The 26579-nt window shown below is 35.3% G+C and overlaps 1 protein-coding gene across 2 annotated transcripts in view; it reads left to right on the top strand.

Annotated features, from left to right (window-relative positions):
* The window catches only part of LOC113499697 (homeobox protein engrailed), a 92418-nt gene extending 66466 nt beyond the window's left edge, over window positions 1-25952 (top strand). For both annotated transcript variants that reach the window (XM_026880264.1, XM_026880263.1), the window contains exon 4: window positions 23105-25952. In XM_026880264.1, coding sequence (XP_026736065.1) covers window positions 23105-23524 — 420 coding nt within the window. In that variant the 3' untranslated portion in view covers window positions 23525-25952. The remainder of the gene's footprint in view (window positions 1-23104) is intronic.
* Window positions 25953-26579: the final 627 nt, after the last annotated feature.

Below are 26579 nucleotides of genomic sequence, written 5' to 3' on the forward strand. Positions count from 1 at the left end.
CCAGCCGCTGTGACCGTTATAAAGTTCTCAGAAATCAATTCTACTCAAATTGAAAACATATATTAACATATTTACAGACTTAGATATATTTCTTTCGCAGAACTTTAATTTACTGAAATTTGCTGTAATTTGAAACAACTAAGTTTTATCTTGTCACCTTCTTTTCGTAGCGTTGATTTACAAGGTGACAATATACTAAGCTTTAAACAAACGTTAAAACATTTCAGTATTCGATCACATCGTTTCTTTTTACTCTATTTCGAAACCTCTTGTCATTTTTCTAAGTTTCCACCACATCGATATATTATAAAGTACGTAAAAAACTTCTAGTGATAGGTTAGAATGTCCGTAATTATGCAAGACATGTTTACCGCGCAGCTCATCCATTAGAACTAATACGCATGTGATGACAGATTCATAATAACTCCAGCTCACGCGAGCATCATAAAAATTTAAACATCCGCTAATACTTTAAACGTAGACTAATCCGAACATACTTTTCACGTTGATCCAAATATTAAAGCCAGTGATCCTCTGTTAGATATATTAATGTTATTTGATGCGCTGTTCTGTGAAGTTTTATTTTTTAATCGGCAATGGCATGTAGTCGGACAGCCAGAGTTTTGTTGGCGGTGAGAAATGACTTTACAGGAATTTCGGACGTTCATTGGTCGTGACGTTTGTGGGGCAGTGCCGGCTACAAGATATGCGCTAAATAATGTTATCTGAACTATGCTCGGATTAATTTGTTGGATTCTTTGTTATTTGACGTCAAGTTTTTGTTTCGGAAGTCGCTATTTATCTTTGTTTAGCATGTTTTTTTGTGAGGACAACGCACTCTAGAAAATGTTAGGAAATATTTTACAGTGCAATAGCACAGTTTTCTTTGTTAAAAAAAATCAAGCTTTCATGTTATCCACAAACATGTTCGTATAATTTCAAAATCATTTCAGTAATTGTTCACCTCAACAATAATATGACTGTAGCTAGCTTAATTTAAACACTGAAACCTAGTTAATTAAACCATAACGATTCAACTCACCAACCTCTCGCCTCGCTCGCACTACTCGACGCACCCATCCCGCGCTATATTTTCAATCACCACGTGACAGTTCGATCCCGGGCCAACAGTTTTCCGTGTATCCGTTATTTTTCCGCGTAACGTAAATCGGACAGGTTTCTAATGAACTCGCCTTGTTTCATAACATCGTTCTTTTATTTAGAAGTTTACTTCTGGGGACAGATTACTGGCCGCTGTCGCTGTCTCTGCTGTTCATTAATATTATTATGTTGGTGTTTTTGGTTTTTGTATGTTTGTGTTGTTTTACTTGGAAATTAGTTCGAAATGACATTTGTTTTACATTTTTAATATAACTTTATTGGGATATCTTGATGCATCTTCTAACGTTACCTTAGCGTTTAGAAGTAAAATATAATATCATAATATATTATTTCACACAACAACGCTTAGTCTCAAACTAAGCAGAACTTGTATTAAGTACTAGACAGCTAATAAACATACCTTCTTATACTATAATTCAATATAAAACATTTGTCATGGCTGGTAATCAAACTCGACCTCCGGTATAGCAGTCAAGGCCATTAATCACTAGATCAACAGACCAGCAAAAATTTGCCTATTTAACACTAGGTACCAGTATAAAATTATTTTATAAAAATACACTACTACTATATTGTTACAAACAACAATATTTCAGTGTACTTCATCATTCAGTAAACCGTATTCTATTATAAACGCATCCTATGACGTAACACTACCCATTTCAAAGGTCCAATTACAAACTTTTCACAATGATTTATTACTGCAATATCAACTTTAACGATATTAAAATACAGTTTAAATCGCTTCGATGACACTCTAACGACCGGCGAAACTTTTCATGTTGAATGATATTTTAAAAAGCTGTTTATGAATTAATATTGGGATGTATCCAACTGTTTCAAGTTGATTGTATCGTGATGATGCTGTGGTTTATGTATATTTCATGTATTAAATGAACTTGTTGTAATCGGATTATTTTGGTTAAACGATATTGTGATTAATTTTCAATTGTGCAATTTTTATGATACCTACTCCATTTATCCTATTATATTTTTTTTATAACATAAGTACGTAGCATATTTGTTCTTACATGTAAAATTAGTAATCGGTCTATTCCTACGTTTGTTGTAAAAAAAACAATGCTCATACAAAAACAGAAACAACATCGTAATATTTCCGGACAACACAAATCAATTTAAAAGCCAACAATAAAGTGTCCCCGCAGCTTATTGCTGACACAGCAATCAAAAGTAACTGTCAGGCTATCGACACGCCAACAAAATCTCAACACCCAATTCATTATTTGAAAACCCCACGTCATTAAAAGCTTCCCCTAAATCGAGGGGTAACAAGGGGTGCGGGGTGGCGGGGGGCGGCGGGGCAACACCAAGATAACGCACGTACGCACGGCACGACTAAAGTGATGAGCTGGTATTATGGACGAGGACTAATTGTCGCTTTTGGAGATCGATGTGGTTTTGAAGTCAAGTCATCTGCTACTCTCTGAGGTTTTGTTAAGAGCAATTGTAAGGTGTTGGAAATTGGCTACAGACCAAGAGCACGGCTATTGATTTACCCGTTACGACATACCTTGGCTAAAGTCACCTCCAGTTACCAGTCAATCTTTAAAAGCAGAGTTTAATAAATGTACCAAAATGGGAGATACGCTTACTTCACTTCCACGAAAACACGTACAACAACGACACCACACCTACCTAGTCTATATCTACGTGAAAATCTCATCCCTCACTCACGTCAGCTAATAATGCAATTAACAATAACAACCTCTACATCCCGTCCACCCTCGTACAAAAATTCCATACACTTCCCCTGTCGGGCTGTATCGCGCGCTCGCCGCGCCCGCGCCGCGCTCGCGACGGCGACATAGCGCGCATCGCACGCGTTGCTCACTGCAAATATTTTGGACTACACTACAGTATTATGAAGGGGCTAATTATGGGCAAAATTTGTTAAATGCGAGCTGGGTGTGGAAGGCTTTCGCAAGTCAGGCTAGGTTTCCGTATTGTATACACGTATACTTCACCTTGTCCATGGGAAAAAACCCGTGAGAAAATACCCAGCTAAAAATTTTAGCGATGTGTCTCTACACGCCAAAGCCAATGAATAGTGGTTCCTGCAAGCCGAATTTAAGGACTGGTGTAGTTGGTTTAAAATGGCAAGGAGTGATTCAGTTAGGTGCGATAAAGTTATCGAGAAATATTAAACATGTAAAGCAGACTGCTTTAAGATAGAAATCAAATGCAAACAAATTATGTTTGATATTCAAACCTTGTTTTTTTTCTTTTTTCTACAAGTCCCTGATTGGATTAAATATTAAATTTACCCAGCAATCTCAAATTATCCTCATGATGAAACTCCATTAACTGTACAGCCTTAATCCATGACCTCTCATACATCTCATACACACCATACATACACCAATTAAACGATGTAATTCCATAATCTATCCACGCATGTATTGATAATGTGTTATGTCACGCAAACCGCAGCCTGTGATTGACTTGTGGTCACCTTTGTACATGCCGATTGTGCTATACATACCCACTTGTGAGTCTAGCTAGGTAGGTATGGAGGAATGTAAGTACACATGTTGGACATAGCTGAGGTTATGTTTAAAACCCCCCTTATGTAGATATCACTTAAATGTAGTTGGAAAGTTGTAACTCATGACTTTTTTTTAATTTGGCGCTTCCATAACATGAAGTCTTTCTAAAAGTCATTGGCATATTTAAAATATTTCTCTCCAAACTCAAGCACCATTAATTTGCGATTTCATATCTCCTCGTTGCATATGACACCGTATTCATCACAAGAATAAATTTTATGCCTGCAGAATAACTGACAAACGATTTCAAATCAATCCAAAACGCGAGCCCAAAACTATGCAAATTCGTTAGTCTTCGGAGATTTCCCGACACAAGTACAAATCCGTGCCTGCGCCGGTTCCTAGCGGACGCGGTACAATTAAAAAGCAGCGCTCGACCCCTAATTGTCCCGACGAGCTGCGCCAGATTAATGTACGAGAATTTAGTTAGAATTGTTTTTCAAAATCCTTTGCTACCGAATTAAGGTTACCTAAAAACGGCGGATGCTGTATAAAATATGAGGTTTTAAACGGGTTGAGTGCTAAGTTAGCAAGACGGTATAGTTAGAATATGTGCAGTCAGCTTATTAAGCTTATTTTTAATTTAAAACACTGTCCTAAGAACATGTGCTACTGTGAGATAACTTTTATATTCAGAAAAAGCTATTAAGTATTGATCTGATAGTGATGCGATAATCTAATTATTTGAAGTTAAATGTTTTTTAATTCTTACCGCTACTAAAAACCCGTCATAAAAACATTTAAACCGGCACAGGTAACACGTCGATACAGAACAACAATGCCACACTGTGCGTTCATTGGTAACCACAAGCCAATTAAACCCACTTAGAATATAATTTAATACTTGTGAGGCCTGGTAGGTAGCACGGTACGGTAGTGAGGTAGTGAGGTAGTGCGATCAATTAAGGCGCGTGTCCTGGCATTTTTATGCAAATATCGTCTCGCGTCTCGCGCGCGTCCTGCGGCACCGCCGACATGGGACTACGTGACAAAGATTATTTAAGTGCAGACCATACATATGGCACACAGACTATAAAGTTATTGCGTTTGATGCTGATTAATGGAAGTAAAAGTTAATTGTTCAGTTGAAGGGTTTGTTTTTGTCATGAACCAATTTTGCAGTTAGGTATTCTATGATAACAATTATAACGAATAGGTACAGATCTACCTTCCTAAAGCTACCAGGAATTTCGAAGTATGAATTATAAGTATATGATACTGAAATTATTGATAATAAATCCTCGTTTCTTTCAGTGACATTATTTGAAATATTGTTTTCTTTCTTCCTTTCGAGTCACTAGAAGAAAAGGCTGCATTAACTTTCTTTTAATTACGACATTATAATCGTGTCCTGTCTGTTCGTTCGTAGTCTGTGGCCCCCACGTCCGGGATGAGCACAACCCTCGTCACTCGTTATAGAAACATCAATTAGATTATTATCTCCATCGATATTAGGAAGCTCTAAAATAATTCGATTATATATTTTATTGAAAACGTATCGATAAGCTTTTAGTATCGTTTATATTCGAATCGATTAATTAACGAGTCGGTTTAGTCGATAATTTGGTTTTCTATAATGAATAATGTATTAATATTGATAGCTTTAACTATTTAATTAAGATTATTTAATGTGTAGTTAGGGAGCGGATGTGCGATGTATTTATATGGCGTTGATAGGGAAATGTTAATATTATGGGAACAGTTAATCGTTCGCTAATGGATATTATTTTACAGAGATACAATATTATCATCTGAATTCCATTTCGGTAAGCACAAATAGAAAAATTACACAAATTAGGAACATTAGTGATAGACCGAATCTTGTTTCGTTAAAAGTTATATTGATTTTTAAGTATTAATTATACTTCGATACCCCGTCGCTTTATAGCAATCTAAGTAGCATTTACAAATATCAATCGACAATATCGAGCCTCATAAACCTTGTAATTTATGGTATTAAGTAACAAAATTTGTTTTATAAAAGTAAATCTACAATTTTGCCTACACATACAAACCAAATAACTACCGAATACCTACAAAACTGCAAATTTTAACTCGCAGAAAGCTTAACATATTCAACACTCCGCCGTATTGCATACCAAGGCAAACATTTCATCGTCCACTTAAGTCTAAACCGAGCCTTATCTAAAGCATCTTATCTGCATAAGGCGGGTGCACACGATTCCCGATTAGGCTTAATTAGCACCTCCGATTGGGCGCGGGCTATTTTAAGTCCCGATTAATGCGATATCCTCGTCGCGTGGGGGACTCCTTTTATTTTATAGTTTAATGAGAATTAATTGCAATTACTGATCAATATTGTCGGTGGATTGTGGAGGTTTATTCCTTTATAACAGGAATATAAATTGCATTTGTTAAGAAGTATGCTTTTGTTGAATATTACAAAAGTATTTTGAAAAAACTCTAATGGATTTTGTAATTTATTTTTGCTTTGAAAAGTGCATCCTACTGTACAACGAAATAGTTGAGTGAGCGAATTGTAAAACCAAGTCCTATTTTAAAGAAAAAGGGCTGTCTTTGAGAAACAGCTCTATCTTTAATTCTATATAAATGTAGAAATATCATAAGTGTTATAAAACGCTATTAAAACTACAACATATTTGATTCATTACTTACTAAGAAAAATACACATTAAATAAATAGACAGAGGAATATGAAAACTAAAATGTAAATAAATCAATCCTCAAAGAAACAGTTTAGATAAAACGCTTAACATATTAAAAAAGCTTTTAAATAGTACCGCGGCTCATTACCAACTAAATGTTAAATCGAGTCCAGCGTTAAATAAACATAAGTCTTATAATGTATGACACGCGGCCGCACAGACTGCCTGCTTGCACACTGACCCTAATACTAAACAACTTTGTCCGTCATTGAATCAGTATAGAAACTCATTTGTTTCAAACATTTTTCCGAAGCCCCGCCCGTTTGAAAGTTTGCCAAATTGTTCGGCGCGGCCAATGGGAGGGCGCGCTCGCTCGCCGACCAATGACAGCGAGGCACGGCCTGCGCTGGCGCACGTTTTCGTTTTGCAATTCAATGAGTTGTCTAATTGATGTTTTGTTTGGCATTGATTCGGGCCATTGATGATGTGGGCCTTAATGAGGTGGTAATCTTGTGGTTGATGAGCGGAAGTGACGGTCATTTGTCGGCCGGCTTGTTTTCTAGATAAACCTGTTTCTGTGTCACGGAAATATTCCCGGCATGAAATGTTTTGATACTTATTTGTTGATTTTATTGATACTCTTAACAGTCCTAACTAAGATTTATTGATGTTAATTATGATTAAATTTAAATGGTTTCTTTGGGAATTTATAATTTGACGCGTCCGCTTGTTTGTGATCTAAACCGCTTTACCCTGGCCACGTGTATTTCTGTGTTAAGTAATCGATAGTTGTGGCGCATTTGGCAACTATTTCACATGAAACAAAACAGAAACGTGCACTCGCTCAAAGTTAAAGTTTCATCTTCTAAAATAACCTTAGCACATACACATCCCTACTCGTAGGCAATACATGCTCTCATAAAATTTATCAAAAGCATGTTAGTACAAAGTGGCATTTTATTTAATAGAGTTTAAATATAAATTGGTTGTGTGCCAAGCGGCTGCCACTCGCGAGAGTCAGGCGGTGCCAAAAACTGCGCCGGCATACACTTGCAGATATTGCGATAGAGAAGTGCTAACAGACGCTGATGCCAGATAACTAGATGCGGCACAGCGCGCCTGGAGGACAGCACTGAGCGTACTTGGGTTAAGTGACTGTGATTTACCTATCAGATTTAAATCACTGTTCTGTCAAATATTGAATTATTATTATTATACTGAACATAAACGAAGATGCATTTTTAAACAATAAAGCTATCTAAGCATACATGAGATTTAATTACAAATTGAACAACATGATTTAGAGGCGGAAGTCGTCTCTAAAAACACAATTTCGGGAATCAGTGCAAATCTATTATAATTTCCTACAACTCTATTTTCTAAGAATGAGGAAATATGACATTTCCGTGCGAAATCATGAATTTTTCACCTAACGATCAAAGGCACTCGTAATCATTAATCATTTACAAATCTGAATATTTTACATGACAAATTATAATTCGTGGATGCTATTAAAATGCCTCATACATCAAGACAACGTTATTAAAATGATCTGGACTAAAAGCTTGGCAATGTTTATGTGTATCTAAATGTGTCGCGAAATTAATATAATGTGGCGTGTGATCTGTGAGGAGTGCTCCGTCAATGTCCTATTAGGAGTGAGAGGCGAATGAGACTGCACGCGGCCTTGAGGTTGTCTGCAAATAGGTTCTATTTGCAATAATAATACATGTCGATTTTCCATACCTTGGAGAGGAATTTTGCTTGAGTTCCAATAGTGTTATATCAAGAAGTGATTTTGGTATATTATGGACATTGTTCATTAAAGGGAGTACAAATTAATACATATTCTGCGAGAAGTACCTACTTAATAGTCTATTTCGAAAACATTGTATCTTCTGTTTTAAGATTTATAGAAGCAGATATTTTAAAAAGGGAAGCGATTGCGAGTTAGGCTCGCACTTATGGTTCCCTCAAATTCATGACTGTGAATATGTTGCTTAACCTTGATGGAAATTTTAACTTTGTAGCTATTACAGTTCGACGATGCTTAGATGGGTAAACGGACATATGGATAGACAGCGGTGCCTCTGTAATAGGGCTTCGTTTTTACGATTTATTCCAAATAGACCGATCTTTTCCAAAACGCTTCTGATGACCATGTTCTCATTATGTGAACGGTACGGCATGCCCCACTTGACAGGGTTTTTTTTAACTTCAACATATTTTTACTACTTATGTTGACCGTGCCGTTTCCATTCCCCACACATCCTTGTCCTGCAGCCGTGAGATTGCATCCGCACCGCGTTTGTATCACCTCCGCGCGGCTCTCGAGAGTCCGACTTTGATGTCGGCATCGCTGCAATCTTCACCAGTCGCACCTCTAATACACTTCGTACAATTGAAACCTGAAAACAGCATCTTTAAGTGTATCGACTGACGACTAAAATAGGATACTTAGGTCTTAATCTAGAGGGTGTTTGATGAATATAGATCAAGCTAATGTGTGTGAATGTAAGCGTGGTGGTTGAAACATTTTTTTAGAAGACTTCATCGACAAGGGGATGCTTACCAATTGTTTTATTTTCATAGCAGATGTATGAAGTATCTGCATTATTAGTTTATTCTTGGACGATCCATTGCAGTCGATCCGAGCGCCGGGTTTGGCCATATTTTTATATTATGTACGTAATAGCTATTTCAGGGAATCGATGTATTTATCCGAATTAGTAGTTACGTAAATAATACTTATTTATAATCAACAGAAACAAACTTTATCTACCAACGTATTAGGAATTGGGAGTATTTTTTTATAGATATAGAAAGGGCATGACAGGTACCTTTCAGGTACTCACTTACCAAGTTAATTTAATTAGAATATTGTTATATCTATATCGTGATTTGTTGCTATTTTGGAAAAGCGGCCAAACAACATATATTATAAACAGTTTATTCGTTGCTGTGGAAACAAAATCTAGCACAATTTGTTTCCACAACGACAGCTAATTATACTGTTTAATCAAGGCAAGTGTTAGGTAATTCCTGTAAGTACGATGATAAGTCATTAATTCTGGTTTCTCATTCGGATCGCGTTAGATAAAAATATGTGATATGGGGGTTTTCTAATCGACCACCAGTGATAGCCATAGATATTTTTAAATATTATTTTTAATAATTTTTCTATTCGGATTGTTAGATATTTATCGTGATTTAATGTTGTTTTTGTAGTTTTGGATTATACGATCGGTATCGCAGTGACATTATACTTCTTATGATTACTTATTTGAGCCACTTTTTCGTGTAATTTCAGCTGTGTTTCTAGACTAGCTGTTACCCGCGACTTCGTCCGCGTGGATAGAAGATATAGGATAGGATTTTTTGAAATCGGATTAGTTTTTAGTAAGCTAAATACCACCAAGTACTTACCACCCAACACCAAGTACTTATTATCCAACACCAAGTACTTATTATCTAACACCAAGTAGGTACTTACCATCCAACACCAAGTACTTACCATCCAACACCAAGTACTAACCATCCAACACCAAGTTCTTACCATCCAACACCACGTACTTACCATCCAACACCAAGTACTTACCATCCAACACCAAGTACTTACCATCCAACACCAAGTACTTACCACCCGACACGAAGTTCTTACCATCCATCACCAAGTACTTACCATCCGACACCAAGTACTTACCATCCGACACCAAGTACTTACCATCCAACACCAAGTACTTACCATCCAACGGCAATTACCACCTCCTGGTACCACCTTCATATACTTTCATGGTACTTAATGTAGATGTATCTACAGTAAAATATTATGTATCTGAAGAAAACCGTAACTACTTACCATCAAACACCAAGTACTTACCATCCGACACCAAGTACTTACCATCCGACACCAAGTACTTACCATCCAACACCAAGTACTTACCATCCAACGGCAATTACCACCTCCTGGTACCACCTTCATATACTTTCATGGTACTTAATGTAGATGTATCTACAGTAAAATATTATGTATCTGAAGAAAATATGTAGAAAGTTCCCCAATTCATTTTCATCGATTTTCCCATGGGAATAGGACTTTCCCGTAGTAAAACGGACTATGTGTTAATCCAGAGTGTCAGCTAACTCCGTACCAAATTGCATTAAAATTAGTTCAGCCGTTTTGACGTGAAGAAGTAACAAACATACACTCACAAACTTTCGCCTTTATAATATTAGTCGGATAATTGTTGCCTACATTTTACTTTTCGAGAATACAGAACAAAGAATCAGAACTACGAAAGTATAGTGTGTCTTACGCATGAATAAAGAGTATAATGCATAGCAAGCAAATAGTCAGTGAGAGAAGTCAATTGATTTGAAGGTAAAAATGTAACGTGTATCTATCAACCATTTATTCCAGGTACACAAAATGTTTGTTTTTATGTTCATGATTTTCCCCAAATTTGCTTTTGAATAGTAATTTCAAAAGGAATTAAAAAGTAGAGAACTACCAGTCAAGTGCAAGTCGGACTCGAGACACTTAGGTAAAAGTTGGCAAAAAACAAATTTACAAAACACATGGGCACCTATCAAACGTCTGTCTTAGAGTTACATACAATCTTACAATTGCGGTCTGCCACCCTAAAAGGGGAATTCAAAAAATAAATACTTTTAAAATGGTTACGTAATCAATCAACATAATATAGCCTATGTTCCCTAACTCCAAAACATCTAAAAATGGAACACCTAAACTAGTCCATAGTCATCACGAATTGAATTTGAATCGTCCACAAATAGTCGCCTCGTTAGCGCTCGATATTGTAATGTATTTTTAAACAGAACCGCGATGACAGATCAATACTGTCCCATCAAAACCTTTATTAATGAGTATTGCAATGTTCGTTACGGCTGTGTGGGGGCAGGTAACTAGTTTTGTAATGGTATTGGGATAATAGAAGTTGAGTGCGATCAGTTTGTTTTATTTCGTAGATGAGTTGGATAAGTCACGTTATAATAACATTTGTAACGTGTGTTACTTGTCTAGAAGGGTTGTTTAATCATGTTTTTTTTTATTTAAGTAGTAATCTTTGTTAGAACTGTTTATATTTTTCTATAAACCTATGCAAAATAGAATTTCTATGTTTACACGATCAAAAGATATCACCGTTTAAGTTGTTAAACACACAGATAACTAGTCAGTGTTTACTTAAGCACCACCGCTAAATACGAATTCAATCTTAAATTTAAATAATTCAATGAAGTCATTTACAATTCCTAGAATATGATATATTCAGTCTCCACTAATAAACAGCAATACCACAGTATTGTGAGCACCCTACAAACGGTACACCATACGCGCCGTACACGCCGTACACGGGATACATGCCATACGCGGGATACGCGAGATAATTGAAGCGGTATTCACCTGTAACGATCCGCTTAATGAGATGAAATAATATGGTAACTAAATGAATTATACGCGCCCCCGACGCGACGCCGTGTGTGTGGAACTTATGGAAGCGACCCCGTTTTATACGACACGATGTATTAACACGTTATTATGTATTTATTGATGTGTGTAAATGTTGTTTTTATAAATTGGTTTAGTTTAAATTGAACCATTGAATCAAAATTAAAAGTTTGTTTCAAGTAGGCTTTTACCCAGGCACTTTTAAAACGATACAGTATTGACTCTAGCTTCATGTTTCCAAATTGTCATTCCTATTGAAAGGAACCGGCAAGAAACTTCATTATTGTTCTGCCTGCAGGCACTTACTTAAAGAAGGACTTTTGCAGTTGTGGTACGGTGCAGATTGGTGTTTTTTGTTACAATTGTATTATCAAAAGCAACCGATTTTAAATAACAACTACTGAACCAAACTTGATAAAATCTGACAAAAATACGGAATAAATTATGGGACCAAATGGGCCATTTCACGTTGAATAAAAACGCTTCGTCCAGACCGAAGTGCTGAGGTAACAAACATAAAATAAACTCGGTTGAAATTTTGGTAACAACACCTTGTTGGATACAAAGATGTCATTACTTAATCATTTCATTTAATCATAGACTGAGTAATCTCATTTATTCATACTGTACAAACTAAACCCACCTTCTTTTTTTTTTTTTATAATAATAAATATATATATATATATAACCCACCTTCTTTTTGTAAAATGGGTGTTTCAATTCGAACAATAGCAGTCATCTTATTATTAGTACCGATACCGACATCCTACATAGTTTATAAACACGTGTCACATCCAGTGAGAGTCGCTCATGAGATCGTTTGATCGTTCATACGCGAGCCAATATCTGCACTCAATTACAAGCGAATCACACACATGTATACACTATACTACAGATACACACACACATACACACTTCACACGTGATCCTGATTCATTCTGAATGATGTGCAAGAGAACAGATGTTTATATTTATTACTTACAATGTCCTCTTGAACTCAAATCATAGAAATAGTATTCTTAATTTGTAGCCAATTGTTTATTTTAAGAGTTTCCGTAAGAGTAATGCTTCTCTGTCTATCCCCCTTTCTGTCACCAAGCTGTATCTCATGAACTATGAAAGCTGACTAGTTAAATTTTCTCAAATTATCTATTTCAGTTATCGCTGAATAATAAAAATAAACATCAAGTTTAAAAAACGTGTCGGGTGACAATTTGCTGCTCATCCATCCTCTTACTTGACCGCTTTTTTTTCAAATAAAAGAAACTCCGTAAATCTTATATCTTATCAGTAATACGTTATTATCGTCTCTTTACAATTAAGTTAACTTAATTCTATTGACCACCTGCAGCAATTGCGCCCACACCGATTTCTGATTGTACCTACTGAGTATCGTTATCATTTATTGTTGAAAAACTGAAAGGTCCTTTAAAAATCCTTCATTTCTTTGATGTACAAAACTGATAACTTAAACGTTTAGCCTATAATCCTCTGCTAGGCCTCTTCTACCGAAACATTGTCTTTTAAATGCCGCATCCATTAAGACACAAATAAGTATTTTCCGTAACAAAATAATTGTCCAATACAACGACAGCTCTATAATATAAATAGTCTATAGGCGAGAGCAAATCAATTGTGTAAAATAATATTGTATTAACGATTGAACACGAGCGAGTTTGCCGCGGATCGCGCTGACCCACAGGCCTAGAAGGCTTTATAATAATTAAAAGTTAATTGACCGTAAAATATGTCCGCGATCCGGAAATATGTGCACAATACAGTTTAATTGAATATGTAACAGTATTTATCTCCAATGCCGGTGTATTATAATGGTTTATATTAAAACCATGAATAGTGTGATAGCCTCGTTAGAGCAGTTTTGCAGTGGTTGAAAGCGTGACTGCTGAGCGAGAAGTCTTAGATTCGAACCCTAGGTCGGGAAAATAATAGATGAGTGTTTCTGTTAAGTTAGTTTCTAAGTTTCATTATTTGAAATAAAAAATTCTAACCAGTATTAACAAATCATGGGTTGTGGAAATCAGATAAAATCCCGATACGAAAGCCACACCCACTTAGCTGCAAAAGATTCAGAACTGAAGGCTGCATAAGTCTAAAGATACGATCACATGATTATGTTTATAAGTTCCTATCTTGTGATATATGTATTGATAAGTAATAGTATTATTAACGTACATAAGCAGATATATGCAGTTAAAAACAAGGTCTAAAATAAATAAACAGAGATTAGCAGATATAGCTAATTGCCAAAAAAAACCCGAACTACAAGGTTACGCACGGATATACTGCGTTTACGTCAATGGTAAATATTTATCCGATTTAAAATGATTAGGCACTTAATCTCAAATTAAATTATCTTAATCATACCTAACAATTTAACACCGAATTATACCTAATTATTCATTGAGAGAATTGTTGACATAATCCGACCACTGGTCGGTTATATCGCGTTTCCAAGAGAACTCTTCAAAAGTCCGGGACAAAAACTATCGTATGTTATTTCTCAAGGTCAACTCTATATAAAGCGTAACAGACAGATAGACAGACAGAGTTACTTTCACATTTTTAATATTAGTAAGGATTAGCTAGCTGCTCATTTAATCTCCATCATCATCCTAGCCTTTTTCCAACTATGTTGGGGTAGGCTTCCATTCTAATCAGATTCTGCTTACTTAGCTGATCTAGTGTTTTACTAGGAGCGACTGCCTATCTGACCTCCTCAACCCAGTTACCTGGGTAACACGATACCCCTTAGTTAGATTGGTTGTCAGACTTTCTACCTTCTGACTATCTGTAACGACTGTCAAAGATGTAGGAATATCAACCGAGACCCACAATTTAACGTGCCGTCCGAAAAAAGGAGGAACTCGTTATGAAAAAATGGTCACCCATCTACGGACCAACCGCGTCAAGCTTAGCTTAACCTGTGATCGATCCACTTATGCAGTTATAGCTTGACCACAAGCTCCTCTTGCGGTGCACATATAATCTTATTTCCGTTAATAATGCGACAATCGAGTAAGCCTTTACAGTTCAACAAACAATAATTAGATCGGCAGCTAATTAACTAATCACTGACCACTAACGATGATATGCAAAAAATGTAATTGAATTAATCGAATCGAATCGATAAACTTGTCGATACTGATTAATCGATATTAGTTAATGCATCGGACTCGCTTTCTATCACGAATTACGATTGAATCGGTTCTAAGTATCGATGTTATTAATTAACTATTAACTTGGTGGGACTGGTTTGAACTTTCACTAATTTGATCATTATTATTTTATAGTACAAGTGATTTAGTTTCTTCCTGAGTTAATATTATAATTAGTTTCAACTTCTAAGGCTCCGCTGTTTGCCCGTCTGTCTGTCACCAGTATGCTTCTAATGAACCGTAATACTTAGATAAACTTTTCACAGTTGATGTATTTTATTGCTGCTGTCACAAGAAAATGTAAATCGTGGTTAACCTATGTTCGGTACGGTCATAGATATGATGGGCCACAAATTATATGTATACGTAAATTACTTTGTTTCTAGGATATTTGTTCGGAACCCTTCGTGTTTTTTTAAGTAAAATTATCCAGAATTTGGTTTTATTCAATAATACTGTGAAACACAGAATCAGAGATCAACGTATCGAATACTTATGGTTTTAGGATTCTATAATTAAAAGGAGACTTGAGACAAACATTTGCATAATTTATGATATTATCATAGAGTATCTTAGCAGTAAGGTATAACGGCTATCACATATACATCCCACATCTGGGTAAAGGCTTATTCAGATGAAAAGATTACCAACCCTATTCTTCATGCCAACACTACAATTAGTAACTTTCTATGGAAACACCTTGAGAAAAAAAAATCGTTACGCAACCTCCGTTAATCAGCAAACATTTCGAAAAGAACAGAGGGGATGAAATAATTGATTGTTCGTCCCCCGAGGGGGTGAGAGGGGGCGGGCAGGGGAGGGGATGACTATCTTCAATGAATAATTGTTCGATTAACGGGGCTTAGTCATTGGCCTCGATCGCCGGCAGCTTAGATAAGTATAGTGATGGACGCACTCATCGATATTCAGTCATTTTAATGATGTTATTTTATTAATGTTTTCACATTATTTTGTTGTTTGTTGAGGGAGAATTTTGTAAGCAAAAAATGACTTTAATATTTTATTCGATACTTAAATCGACTTTGTTTAACATGTCTTCATTTTCCACTTTTAATTATTGTTGTCGTTTGATGTAGCCTCAAGCAACAAGACTGACGTGTAACTTGATATCTTATTATCTTTAAACACGGTGCAAAATCTGCTCCGACTTATAGTTAAAAAACTTTATGTACAAGATTACATTTAAGTATTTAATTGCTTTTTTTAACAATAAACATAAATCACACTAAAGTTCACAAACTTACACTAATAAGTTTCTTTGTCTCTCTGGAAACCAATTCAAGGTCAACTGGTTTTAAAAATCTAGCCACAGGTCCAGTCCAGGTCAGTCTAAAGTACTAAAAGAGACATGTTATAAATAACAGGATGCCGGCGACTCTCCATGTCCATGTCTAGATGTTATCTCGCTCCGGTCATAAATAAAGGTCATTTAATTTATATTTATTTACAAACTGGAGCTCATAACGTGTGGTCTCCAATAAACTTGACTAATATTTTATTAACAGTTTTTATTTCCAGTAAAATAATATTTCATAGATAGATAGAGTTGGTATTATTTCGATGAAATTATCCCGTATCAATTTCAAAGTATGTATTAAAATTATAAATAAACATACAAATATGGCCGATTTCGTATCAGTAAAATAAAAATAAAGGCTAGAAATTGCTTTCTTAATTAAAAGCTACCAACTCATATGAAAATATTTAATTTTATCGATACTTTTCTATCGAGCCTCCCCCATCCCTATAGAGCCCGTCACTAATAGGGTCGTGTACAATGATCTCGCGAACAAGCCGCTTGCGACACCGCGTGCTATTGAGAGCTCGCCGTACCGCGCGCCTTTTGACTTATTGTTTTACTTATAATTACAAATAGTTTACGATGCAACACAGGTTTAGCGAGGCGAACTAGTTAATTGAGAGTAAACAAGAGAATTTGTACTTAAACGGTGAACATGTACGAGTATTATTGACATAAATGGTTCGTTTATATTAGACGGGATTGCTTCTTTTCGCTCGACCACCTAATAAGATCGCTTGTCTCAAAGCGACGTCTTGTTTTATATAACATGTTAAATACAACTAACACTGTAGGTCTTAATATTTAAACAACAGTTACGGTATCGTAATGAACTAAAGTTTGAAAAAAATTGTCACGATAAGAAAACATGTCACATAGGTAATTAAACTAAAACCTTAATTACACAAACATTTATCAAAATAACATCGAACAGCCAAATACTTGACTATTATTAATTTGTAACTAATGAACTACCGAGTAGAATACCATCGATTTGTCTAATTAGATCTATAAAAAACCTTGAAACATGAATAGCTGAGTTATTATTAGAAGTATCGATATGGTCGCCTCCCTGACCCAGTGCGGGGCATGTGCACTGTTCACAAGTCGTTAGCAACCGCTATTGATTGCCGCTTCCTTATTAACTGCATTTGTAATGTTTCTGTGAGATGAATGAACATGACGTTTGTGCAGTAAGTGTGCTATGAAGTAATCTGATGGATATATTATTTATGTAAAAAAACGCTGGGTTTCTAAACTAAATGTTTTGTGGAATAATTTTTAAAATTGGTATGGTAAATCTGTTTGTTTTTACTATGATCGTACCTATTAAATGAAATACAAAATCTTTTAACTACGATATTTAAAAACACCTCAAATGCATGCTTAAAAATAATAGTATAATATAAATATTTTTTAATTCGTTTATGTTACATAGTTTATGAGTATCTAAAATACCAATACATTTAAGCAAGACCACTAACATCAGTAGTATCGATAATCTCCGCCGACGTGGTCCCCTCCCTAGAGAGCGCCGGCACTAATAGGGTCCTGTACACTGATCTCTGGCACAAAGCGACGCATCGCGGTAATATTGATTGCCTGAACTACCGCGTGTAGCCTTAGGGACGGCCACACCACTCACTATCAAAATAATCTGTCTTAGAACTAGGTTTTAGGTGATCGAGATCATTTTGGAATTGTTAAGACGAAGGGAATTAAGAGAATATTTTCTATTGGTTAGAGAGAACACTGGATTGACATGAGTTATATATTTTTTTGTTTTTCAGAAAAATATCGAATTAATAAAAAAATAGCTCAACTTTTGCGTAAGGAACAATTGTGGTTGTTTATTTTTTGTTTAATTTCCATGCATAAAATCGCATTCTAAATATGCACGGACTATGGAAATACATGTAATTTTATTGTTTTGATAAAAACAAGTTCAGTTACTTGAGCCTAGCTTATCTTCCCAAACCCCGTTTACCGCACCCGTGTAATCCGCCCTTAGCTGTTAGCTATGATAGTCGTGTTGTTGTGGCCTAATTGACGCACAGCCATGTCACAATAGTCTGCTGTTCGAGTGGGATTTGTGCTATTACCTAATACTGTTTGATAATTAAAACCAACATTTCGTACCTAATATATTTTAAGAGAAATCTTTAATTTTATTATACTTAATTTCCTTATTTTCAAATAATCTTTATGGAAACTTATCTGACTTGCTTGTCAATGATTTGACTAATGCATATCCGAGTGGTTGAGGTCACGACGAAAAACCGAATGTGCGCGGGTTCGATCCTCATGTAGGATAAAAATTGGCCTTTTCCACGAACTTTTTCTTATGTCGTACATCTCACTTAAGTAGGTACTTTATTGTTTTTTCTTCGACATCTGTTACTTGCGTTATGGAGCACAGTATGATGTTACTAATAACTGTTTTCGTTAGGTAAACACCTTACAATTTAACCTAGGAAATTAAGTATACATAATCAGCATTAAAAACACCACAAAACACTTGCAGTATTCAATACATTTGTGAATACAATTCTATTAGATAAACAATTGACTGCTATTCAATTATGTCACCAAACTGTGACACATGACTTCTTGATACAAATTATTTATAGGAACAGTGTTTCGCGTAAGAAATAAAAACGCCAATGTTTATATAAATGTGACCTTTACTCAGTAAGACAGTTGTAAGAACGCAGGATTCTTGGTAACTGGTATTATTGAGTATCATAATAAATATCTGGGAACTTATTAATTATTGTGTCGTATTCAGTTAGTTGTTGAGTTCGTTTTCCTGTACATAGGTAGATTATAAATTGTGAAAGGTCTTGAATGGAGAATGCAGGCACCTTTGTGGCTGGTCACTTATCTTATAGATGTAAAGGGGGATGAATTATCTGGAAGTAGACAATTAATAACCTTAATTAATAAACACTGAGGGTTACGTGCAAATAGGCTAAAGAAATAAAAAAAATGTAGAAATACAAGTGGTCCCCAATCAAATTCTTAACCGTAACGACCGCTACTTAACCTCGAAGTTTATTTTCATTAATTGTTATAGCTACGACATTGTAAGTTATAAAATACAACTTTTTAATCTAAAGCAGATTAAGGCAAAAAAAATCCCAAATTTCCTCTAAATTTAAAAATCTAATATGTAAACAGACTTCGCATACTGTCCCACCAAATATTGTGACAGTTGATCCTGGAGTCCAGCTCGCCACCTGACACAAACGTACAATTAGCTCTCCTTTGACATGTAACACTATCAATCCATCTCAAAACTCCGACCTCTCTGTTACTCCTATGTTTTGGTATATATCTATCTCGGTCACACGTACTAATGCGCAATCAATAATAATTATCTTCATGTTTGCAAGCAAGTGGATTGCATTGGGGAGTAAGGGTGGGAGCACAATGAGTGCACTTATTTATAAAAACAAAAATATTAAAAAACAATGATTGAATAACAAATGTATTACAGTTACACCTAAAATTATTTATATTAGTTATGATAACTCAATTAATTAATGACCCTCACAAAGTACTGAAATAAGTCTATTAATAATGCTCATATCGTCTAAGTAATTGAGTACTATATTTGGTAAGCTAAATCATGTTAGGATCTGCTTAGCAATCTCCGGTCTCCATCAGTAGACTGTCCGGGGGGACTGAGGTCTAATTAACCATTCTATAGGTATAGGTAATGCTAAATAAGGTGGCAGATCTTTATTAATATTTGTGGAAGAACGAATATCAACGTTTCAAAATTAAACAATACTGAAGAAAATAATTTTAGGTAAATCTAATCGCTTTTTTTTTAAACTAACAAGCAGCTTCCAGAGACGCTATTTGGTAGGGCAAAACTTTCTTATAATAGTGATAAATTATTTTGTTCTAGATTTTACGATATTAAGAAATACAGAATTTAAAAATCGTAATATACAAATAGGTTTTAAATACGACTGGCTTGGCTTTACCTAGTATTACACATTGTAATAATAAGTGTTCTTTCGTTCAACTACTTCAGCCTTATCATGACAAAAAAAAAATAGCATTTACTGGTCACCATCTCTCAGTGTGCCCTCAGCCTACACGAAGGTGTACAATGTACAGTGTACGCATAGAGTGCGAGTCAAATGTCACATGTTACCCGGATTAATTTGCCCGGCAATTACACGCCGCCATTATGCGGTGACGTGTGTCCGTGTGTGTGTGTCTGTGTGTCTGTGTAGATCATACGCGTTTGTTACTGATTACTGGTTTAATAGATGTCTGGAGGTGGTTGACGATGGTCTAGGTTGTGTGAGGCATAGTTGAGAGATTTGGATTAGTATTGATGATCACTATTGCATTATTCTATACCCAGGGTATCATGTATTTTAGGATGATTCATTTTTTTATTCTGTTTGTCCTGTTGTTAACTCGTTTTACTATCAATTTGGAGATAGCATTTAAATTACAAGAATCTGATACTTGTAAGTAAGTAAATTACGAAATCAATCAAAAATATACTTATTGCTTGTGACACGGTGTCACGGTTACATTTAATTAAATATGAAATATGCTCACTACGTTTGATTTGTGGGATATACGACCCTTTCCGATCACACCGATACTCCTCCGTACTGCAGTCAAGTTCAATTCTCTTGATCCAAACTATCATTATTTTGATCTTTAGCAGTTAGGGTTTAATCATTTATTTCCACAAAACGAGCCTATTATTACGCTTAGTGACCAAATGACCCGTCAAGTACCTTCAGTGATTAGCGGTTAACACGTCCAAGCGTATTCATTGCTGCGTAACTAATCACTTTGACAGACAACTTGCATATTAGCGCAGCAATGGATGCCGCTAAGACAATCAACTGTGTGTGTGTAACTACTATGAAGGAGCTGCTTTTGTTTTTTTTACTTTGATTTTATATTTAACAATTAATTAATGATAATCGTAAATACTTGAAGGTTTTGTAATACCAATCACTAATTGGATTTCAATGATGTGTCATGCTATTTTTAAAAGAAAAAAATATGGGCTAAACATTTTCCCCACACTTACAAAAAATATGTTTTCTTTTCTGAAGGTTGCCCCAACTTATTCTGAAATCCATACACAAAATGAGAAACACAAACACAACATAAACATGTCGTCACCCATGAAATGGATCACCTTACCAATCGTTGCTTAACCTTCTTTATTATTATTCATTATAGCAAAAACAGAAAGGATCCGTGAAAATTTCAACTGTCTAACTGGTTTATGAGATACAATCTTGTGTCAAACAGAAAGACAGCAGAGCCTTAGTAATAGAGTTACATTTTTTGCCCTTTGGGTAATGAACCCCAAACAAGATGGATCAAACAAGTAGGATCGTCTCTAGGTAGGTCAGGGAGGGGTAAAACTCAAGAGTTTTCTAAGAAACCCAGTTCAGTGGAGTTCCCATTACAGCCGTCGTTCTGAGTGTAATGTAACGTTTTCCGGGAACCTCACGTAATGTACGTCTACTACTAAACTACTCGGAAACTTTCCTTACTATCAGTTATTATTCGATAGTTATAGTAGCGTATCTTGTCTTGTTCATATTTATATTTTCCTACATGCATGTTTTTGGTAATGAGTAGATACATAGTCGATTTTACTGAATAAAACTATATTTTTTTACATGAAGTTATTTCAAACTTTTAAATAGGATTGTATTTCTAATTCTTCAATCAAAACTTAGCTTAAGCCGTAACCTAAAAAGGTCCATCCTAAAATCGCTAATCGAATCTGTTAATTTAATTAAACGCCGCGAGAGCACTTAATTGCATTAATATGATTCAATTAACAGTTCACACAACCTCACACAACGTAATACCAGAATCCAGATGTATCGAGAGAAAATCTTCGTTGACACAGCTCAAGATACAGGGGGATCAGATTAACGAGCCTCACTGCATATAAGGGGTGTTTACGATTATTTTATGACGTCATATCTTAGTAACAGTTACTTCGAGTATACTTAATTCTTGTGGACTGCTATTTTATTATTATTCTGAATTTTGCTAGATGCGCATGTGGGTTTTAATAACTTTATACTTTTTTGTAGTGCTTTTTATTATCACCATTGATATATAGGCAGAAAGAGATTAACATTTTTTTTTAAATTTTGTCACAAATATTTGATATTGCAAAGGTCCTACCAATTTTTAAACAATGATCAACTGCACCACTCTCCTCTCATACAAACCAAACGAACAACAGTATCCCAAATCATCGATATATCAAAATCGATATCGACTGTGTCCCATCTCTAGCAGTCTCCCTGGGGCCAGGATCGATCAGCCAGTAATTAACTGTTTGTTAACCGATACACTCGCAATGTCATACACACATACACACACACATACATAGACACGTGCTGCCTGTCCCATGGCAACTGTCAGAATCGGAAGGCGGGGTAACACCTTCGTACAGACCAGAGTTCATAACGCTAAGCTCAGCATGTTTGATTTAATTAAAAGCCGTAAGACGGAATTTATGAAAGTTACACAGTTACATTTCACTAACTTTGTATCTATATACATGTTTCTTAGCATGTACTTAACCAGATATTGTTCCTTGATTGATGTTGCCGAATTTGTTTCCGTTATTCTATAAAGTAATCCATCTTTAAAAACTAAGGGTACTTCGACTATTGGAAAAATGATCTCCAAATTCCTACCTACAAATTCCTACAAATTCCTACAGTTTTTATATCACTTCGAGGAACAAAAAATGTTGTCGACTTATTTCAGTTTATTAATAATATTCCTCATCCTTTCCAGGTAAAAATATGGTTCCAAAACAGAAGAACGAAATGGAAGAAGAAAGACAACGTCTCGAACGCAGAAGTAGCAGAAATGAAACAGCAGAACAAGCCCGGGGAAGACAAGAAAGAGGACCCTAAAGAAGATCCCCTAGCACTGGACATGTCCCGGAAAAACTGCAACAAGCTCCTCAGCGAGAAACTAAGAAACACTAAAACCAACAACGTTCTGCCAAAACCAAGAAAAGTCGAGAAAGGAGTCCTGTTAGAATCGATATGCGACTCGAATGACATCGAAAGCCGTATCTCGATAACGAAAATAACGAATAAGTTATCGAGTACGGATCTGTCAAGTGACGGCAAAGTGTCGGTCAAGAGCTTCAACCCCGAAGAGGTGAAGGAAATGAAATTTGATAGTCTGAGTAATGTGGAGATGTAACAGTAGAGTAGGTGACGTCGGTTATCAGTCAGGGCGGTGTGGCATTACTCAAACTGCTTCATAATGTATGACCTTCAATATTAAACTTGCACTTAGTCAAATATTTTTAGTTTATCTGCCCACGTAAACAAGTGATATTTTATAGACGATTAAGGATGTAAGAATTCTCCTAAATGTGCGAAAGTCTCTTCTTGATATGTCGAAAATATTTGAGTATTCAATCATCGTAATTGAGATTAGACTTGCTACTCGTCAAGGGTTTGTTGAGTCAGGAGAAGCATATTAAAGGTCTTTATATATTTTTTCAGTGTCACACAGCACATTCAAAGGTGGAGAGGAAAATACTACTAATTTAGTACTTTTCCTTGGGCCTGGCAATTTGAGCAATGTCATACCACTCTATTTTCCACTTGGAAAACAAATATGATTTAAAAAACAAAAGTAAAATGATCAGGGTGATTCGAGCGATAGTTAGTTAAAGCTGAAATTTGTTCATGTTTTAGCATTTCGATATAATTCTGAATTATTATTGTTACATTTTGGCGCGAGAAGTATGAGGGCTCCACACTTTTTCTGAACTTTTTTTTCATGAAGCTTTTGGTAATCGCTATAGTTCTAAAAGGGTTTCAGCCATGTTTCATTTAGAAACAGAGGAATACTTGCGACTTCTATAGAAGCAAGAGGTTTTTTAGGTAACTGTAGGTTTCTTAAAGTACAACAAAATTTTGGAGCCCTACTGTATATATCTTTGAGTTTGTGTGAGTAAAGTCTAACGTTTTGGTACAAGCTTACTTTGTGTACGTAGTCTAGATAAGTAATGTTTTCGTTTCGGTTTGATGTTCACTAATAACTTAGGAAACTTATTGTAACGCCATCTACTGGTCAAATCTCAAAACTGAATGTATACGAGTGTTGCCAATAAGAAATTATGCATAGTGTTGTAAGTACAAAAATTATTTTTGGTTTTTTTAATTACTTTGGCAGCACTATATTATTGCTATATTATTATACTTTTTGCAGTTTTTATACAGTGATTGTAATAAACATAGTTACGTGTTTATTAGTTTTGTGCAATAATCGTATAGAATTAGATTTAAGAAAATCGTTTTCAAAACTACTACAAGAACAGTGTTTGAAGTACATAACATTTTATTAATATTTTGAACATTTATAACACATAGTAGGCCAGGCATGTTTTATATATATCATAGGACTCTCTGTAAACCGTTCAGCATAACATATATAGTACAAACTAATATCAATCTGCATGTTGTCACTTACGAGCATAATTATTATTAGTTTAAGTAAGAGTTCAATTAATGTAGTCAGATTTATTTTTGCAAACTTCACTATTATATTGTAAACCTACCTTACTTATGTATGACTGTTATAAGTACAGAAATAAACTTGATGGTTATTGGTACATCTGTGAAAATATTTAGACATTTTCAGGATAGGAGGATTTAGTTCAGTCAAGCCCTTCTTAGATACATTGGGGTCAGTTTTGCCTGAACCAACTTCCATCCACGTTTAAAAGACCACCTGTTGTAATCTTACATACACACGTGATGATGAGATTTACTTGAATTTCAAATGATATTATTTGTGTAAATAAATAACAATCACATAATATTTTATGCTTCACAAAGTTTTCCTTTACCTATGCCTTAACATTACATTTTACATGACAACTCTGGACTTGTATAAAATCAGAAAATGGTAAATCGTATTTTTATTAATAACAACCAATATATTTGGGGAGCTACCACCATAATTAAAATTATGATATTGTTGGTGTAGAAAAGACACAGTACTATACATGCGTAGAGCTTTGTCTCTCTTTCACACCTGCAATAATGCTATATAGTTTAAGACACTCTGGCATGGTAGGTCCCTAGATCCTGATGTTTGTTGTACCCATTTTATATAATAATAACATGCTTATACGGAACCCGGCCATATTCAAAATACCAATGTGCGTAGAAATAGCGTGATCCAAGGAAACAATTATCTGTTTCGAAAATAAATGTCGATGTTTACAAATATTTTGATCAGTTGCTGTTAATTTTAGCATGATTATCCCAATTATTTGTCTAAAACTTTGTTAATTTTTAGCCGTATTTTTCATAAAACGCTATTTACAATATGACTGGGTTCTGCATAAGCAAGTTTTATATCAATTTAGTATTTAAATAATTCTTCGAAGCCTTTTCGTAGTTAGTGTTTAACATTTCAGAGTCAAATTATTAAATATTTTTGAAGCTTAACATCGTGTGCCCTGTACATAAGAAAATTAAAAACAAAATTGTAAATGAATATCATTAGGATTACAGAAGTTAGTGTTAGTGTCCCGAAGAGCGCTGTACTCATTACGATGTAGCTTTAGTGTACGTATAGTCAGGATGAGAAATAAATAGTTTTCCATAATGTTCACTTGTTTTATTCTGAACCCGTGCAAGGGAAACAATCTGGATGGTCGAGTGGTGGAGGTTGCCACGACAAACTCTCTGAAAGTGACGGGTAAGACCAACCCCCGCGTAAGACCAACATTTCAGTGATCCATGAATGCTTGGTCCGAGTCTGGGTATCTTAGTGCATGTGAAATGAATGTAGAATCTTTCAAAAAATCAACAACCGCCACCCAAAGCCAAAAGCCAGAATAAAAAAATCAGGAAAAGTCTTTCGAATCAAAAATGAAGCAACACTAAAGTATTTTACCTAATCTTTTAATTATCCTTTATTGATTATTCCAAAATTGAAGCAATGAATTTTGGAATTCATCTCTTACTAAAAAGACGCTTGATTTCGAAAATGTAAATCGTTTATAATTCCGTCACAGTGAGCCCATTTGTCCCACAGATCGTATACTCGTAACGCCATCTGTTGGATATGATGGCAACTTGTCAAGCGGTTCAGGATGGTTTAGTTGACGTTGAGCGCCATCTTTGTCAAGCTTTTGAGATTAGTAAATACGTCAGACTTTCTGTCAAGTTAAGTACTCACTGGAGTGTAGCAGTTATACTGAAGTTCTATAGATGGCGCTGTACGTTTCGAG

Source organism: Trichoplusia ni, chromosome 12 (assembly GCF_003590095.1).
Source record: "Trichoplusia ni isolate ovarian cell line Hi5 chromosome 12, tn1, whole genome shotgun sequence".
Lineage (NCBI taxonomy): Eukaryota > Metazoa > Arthropoda > Insecta > Lepidoptera > Noctuidae > Trichoplusia > Trichoplusia ni.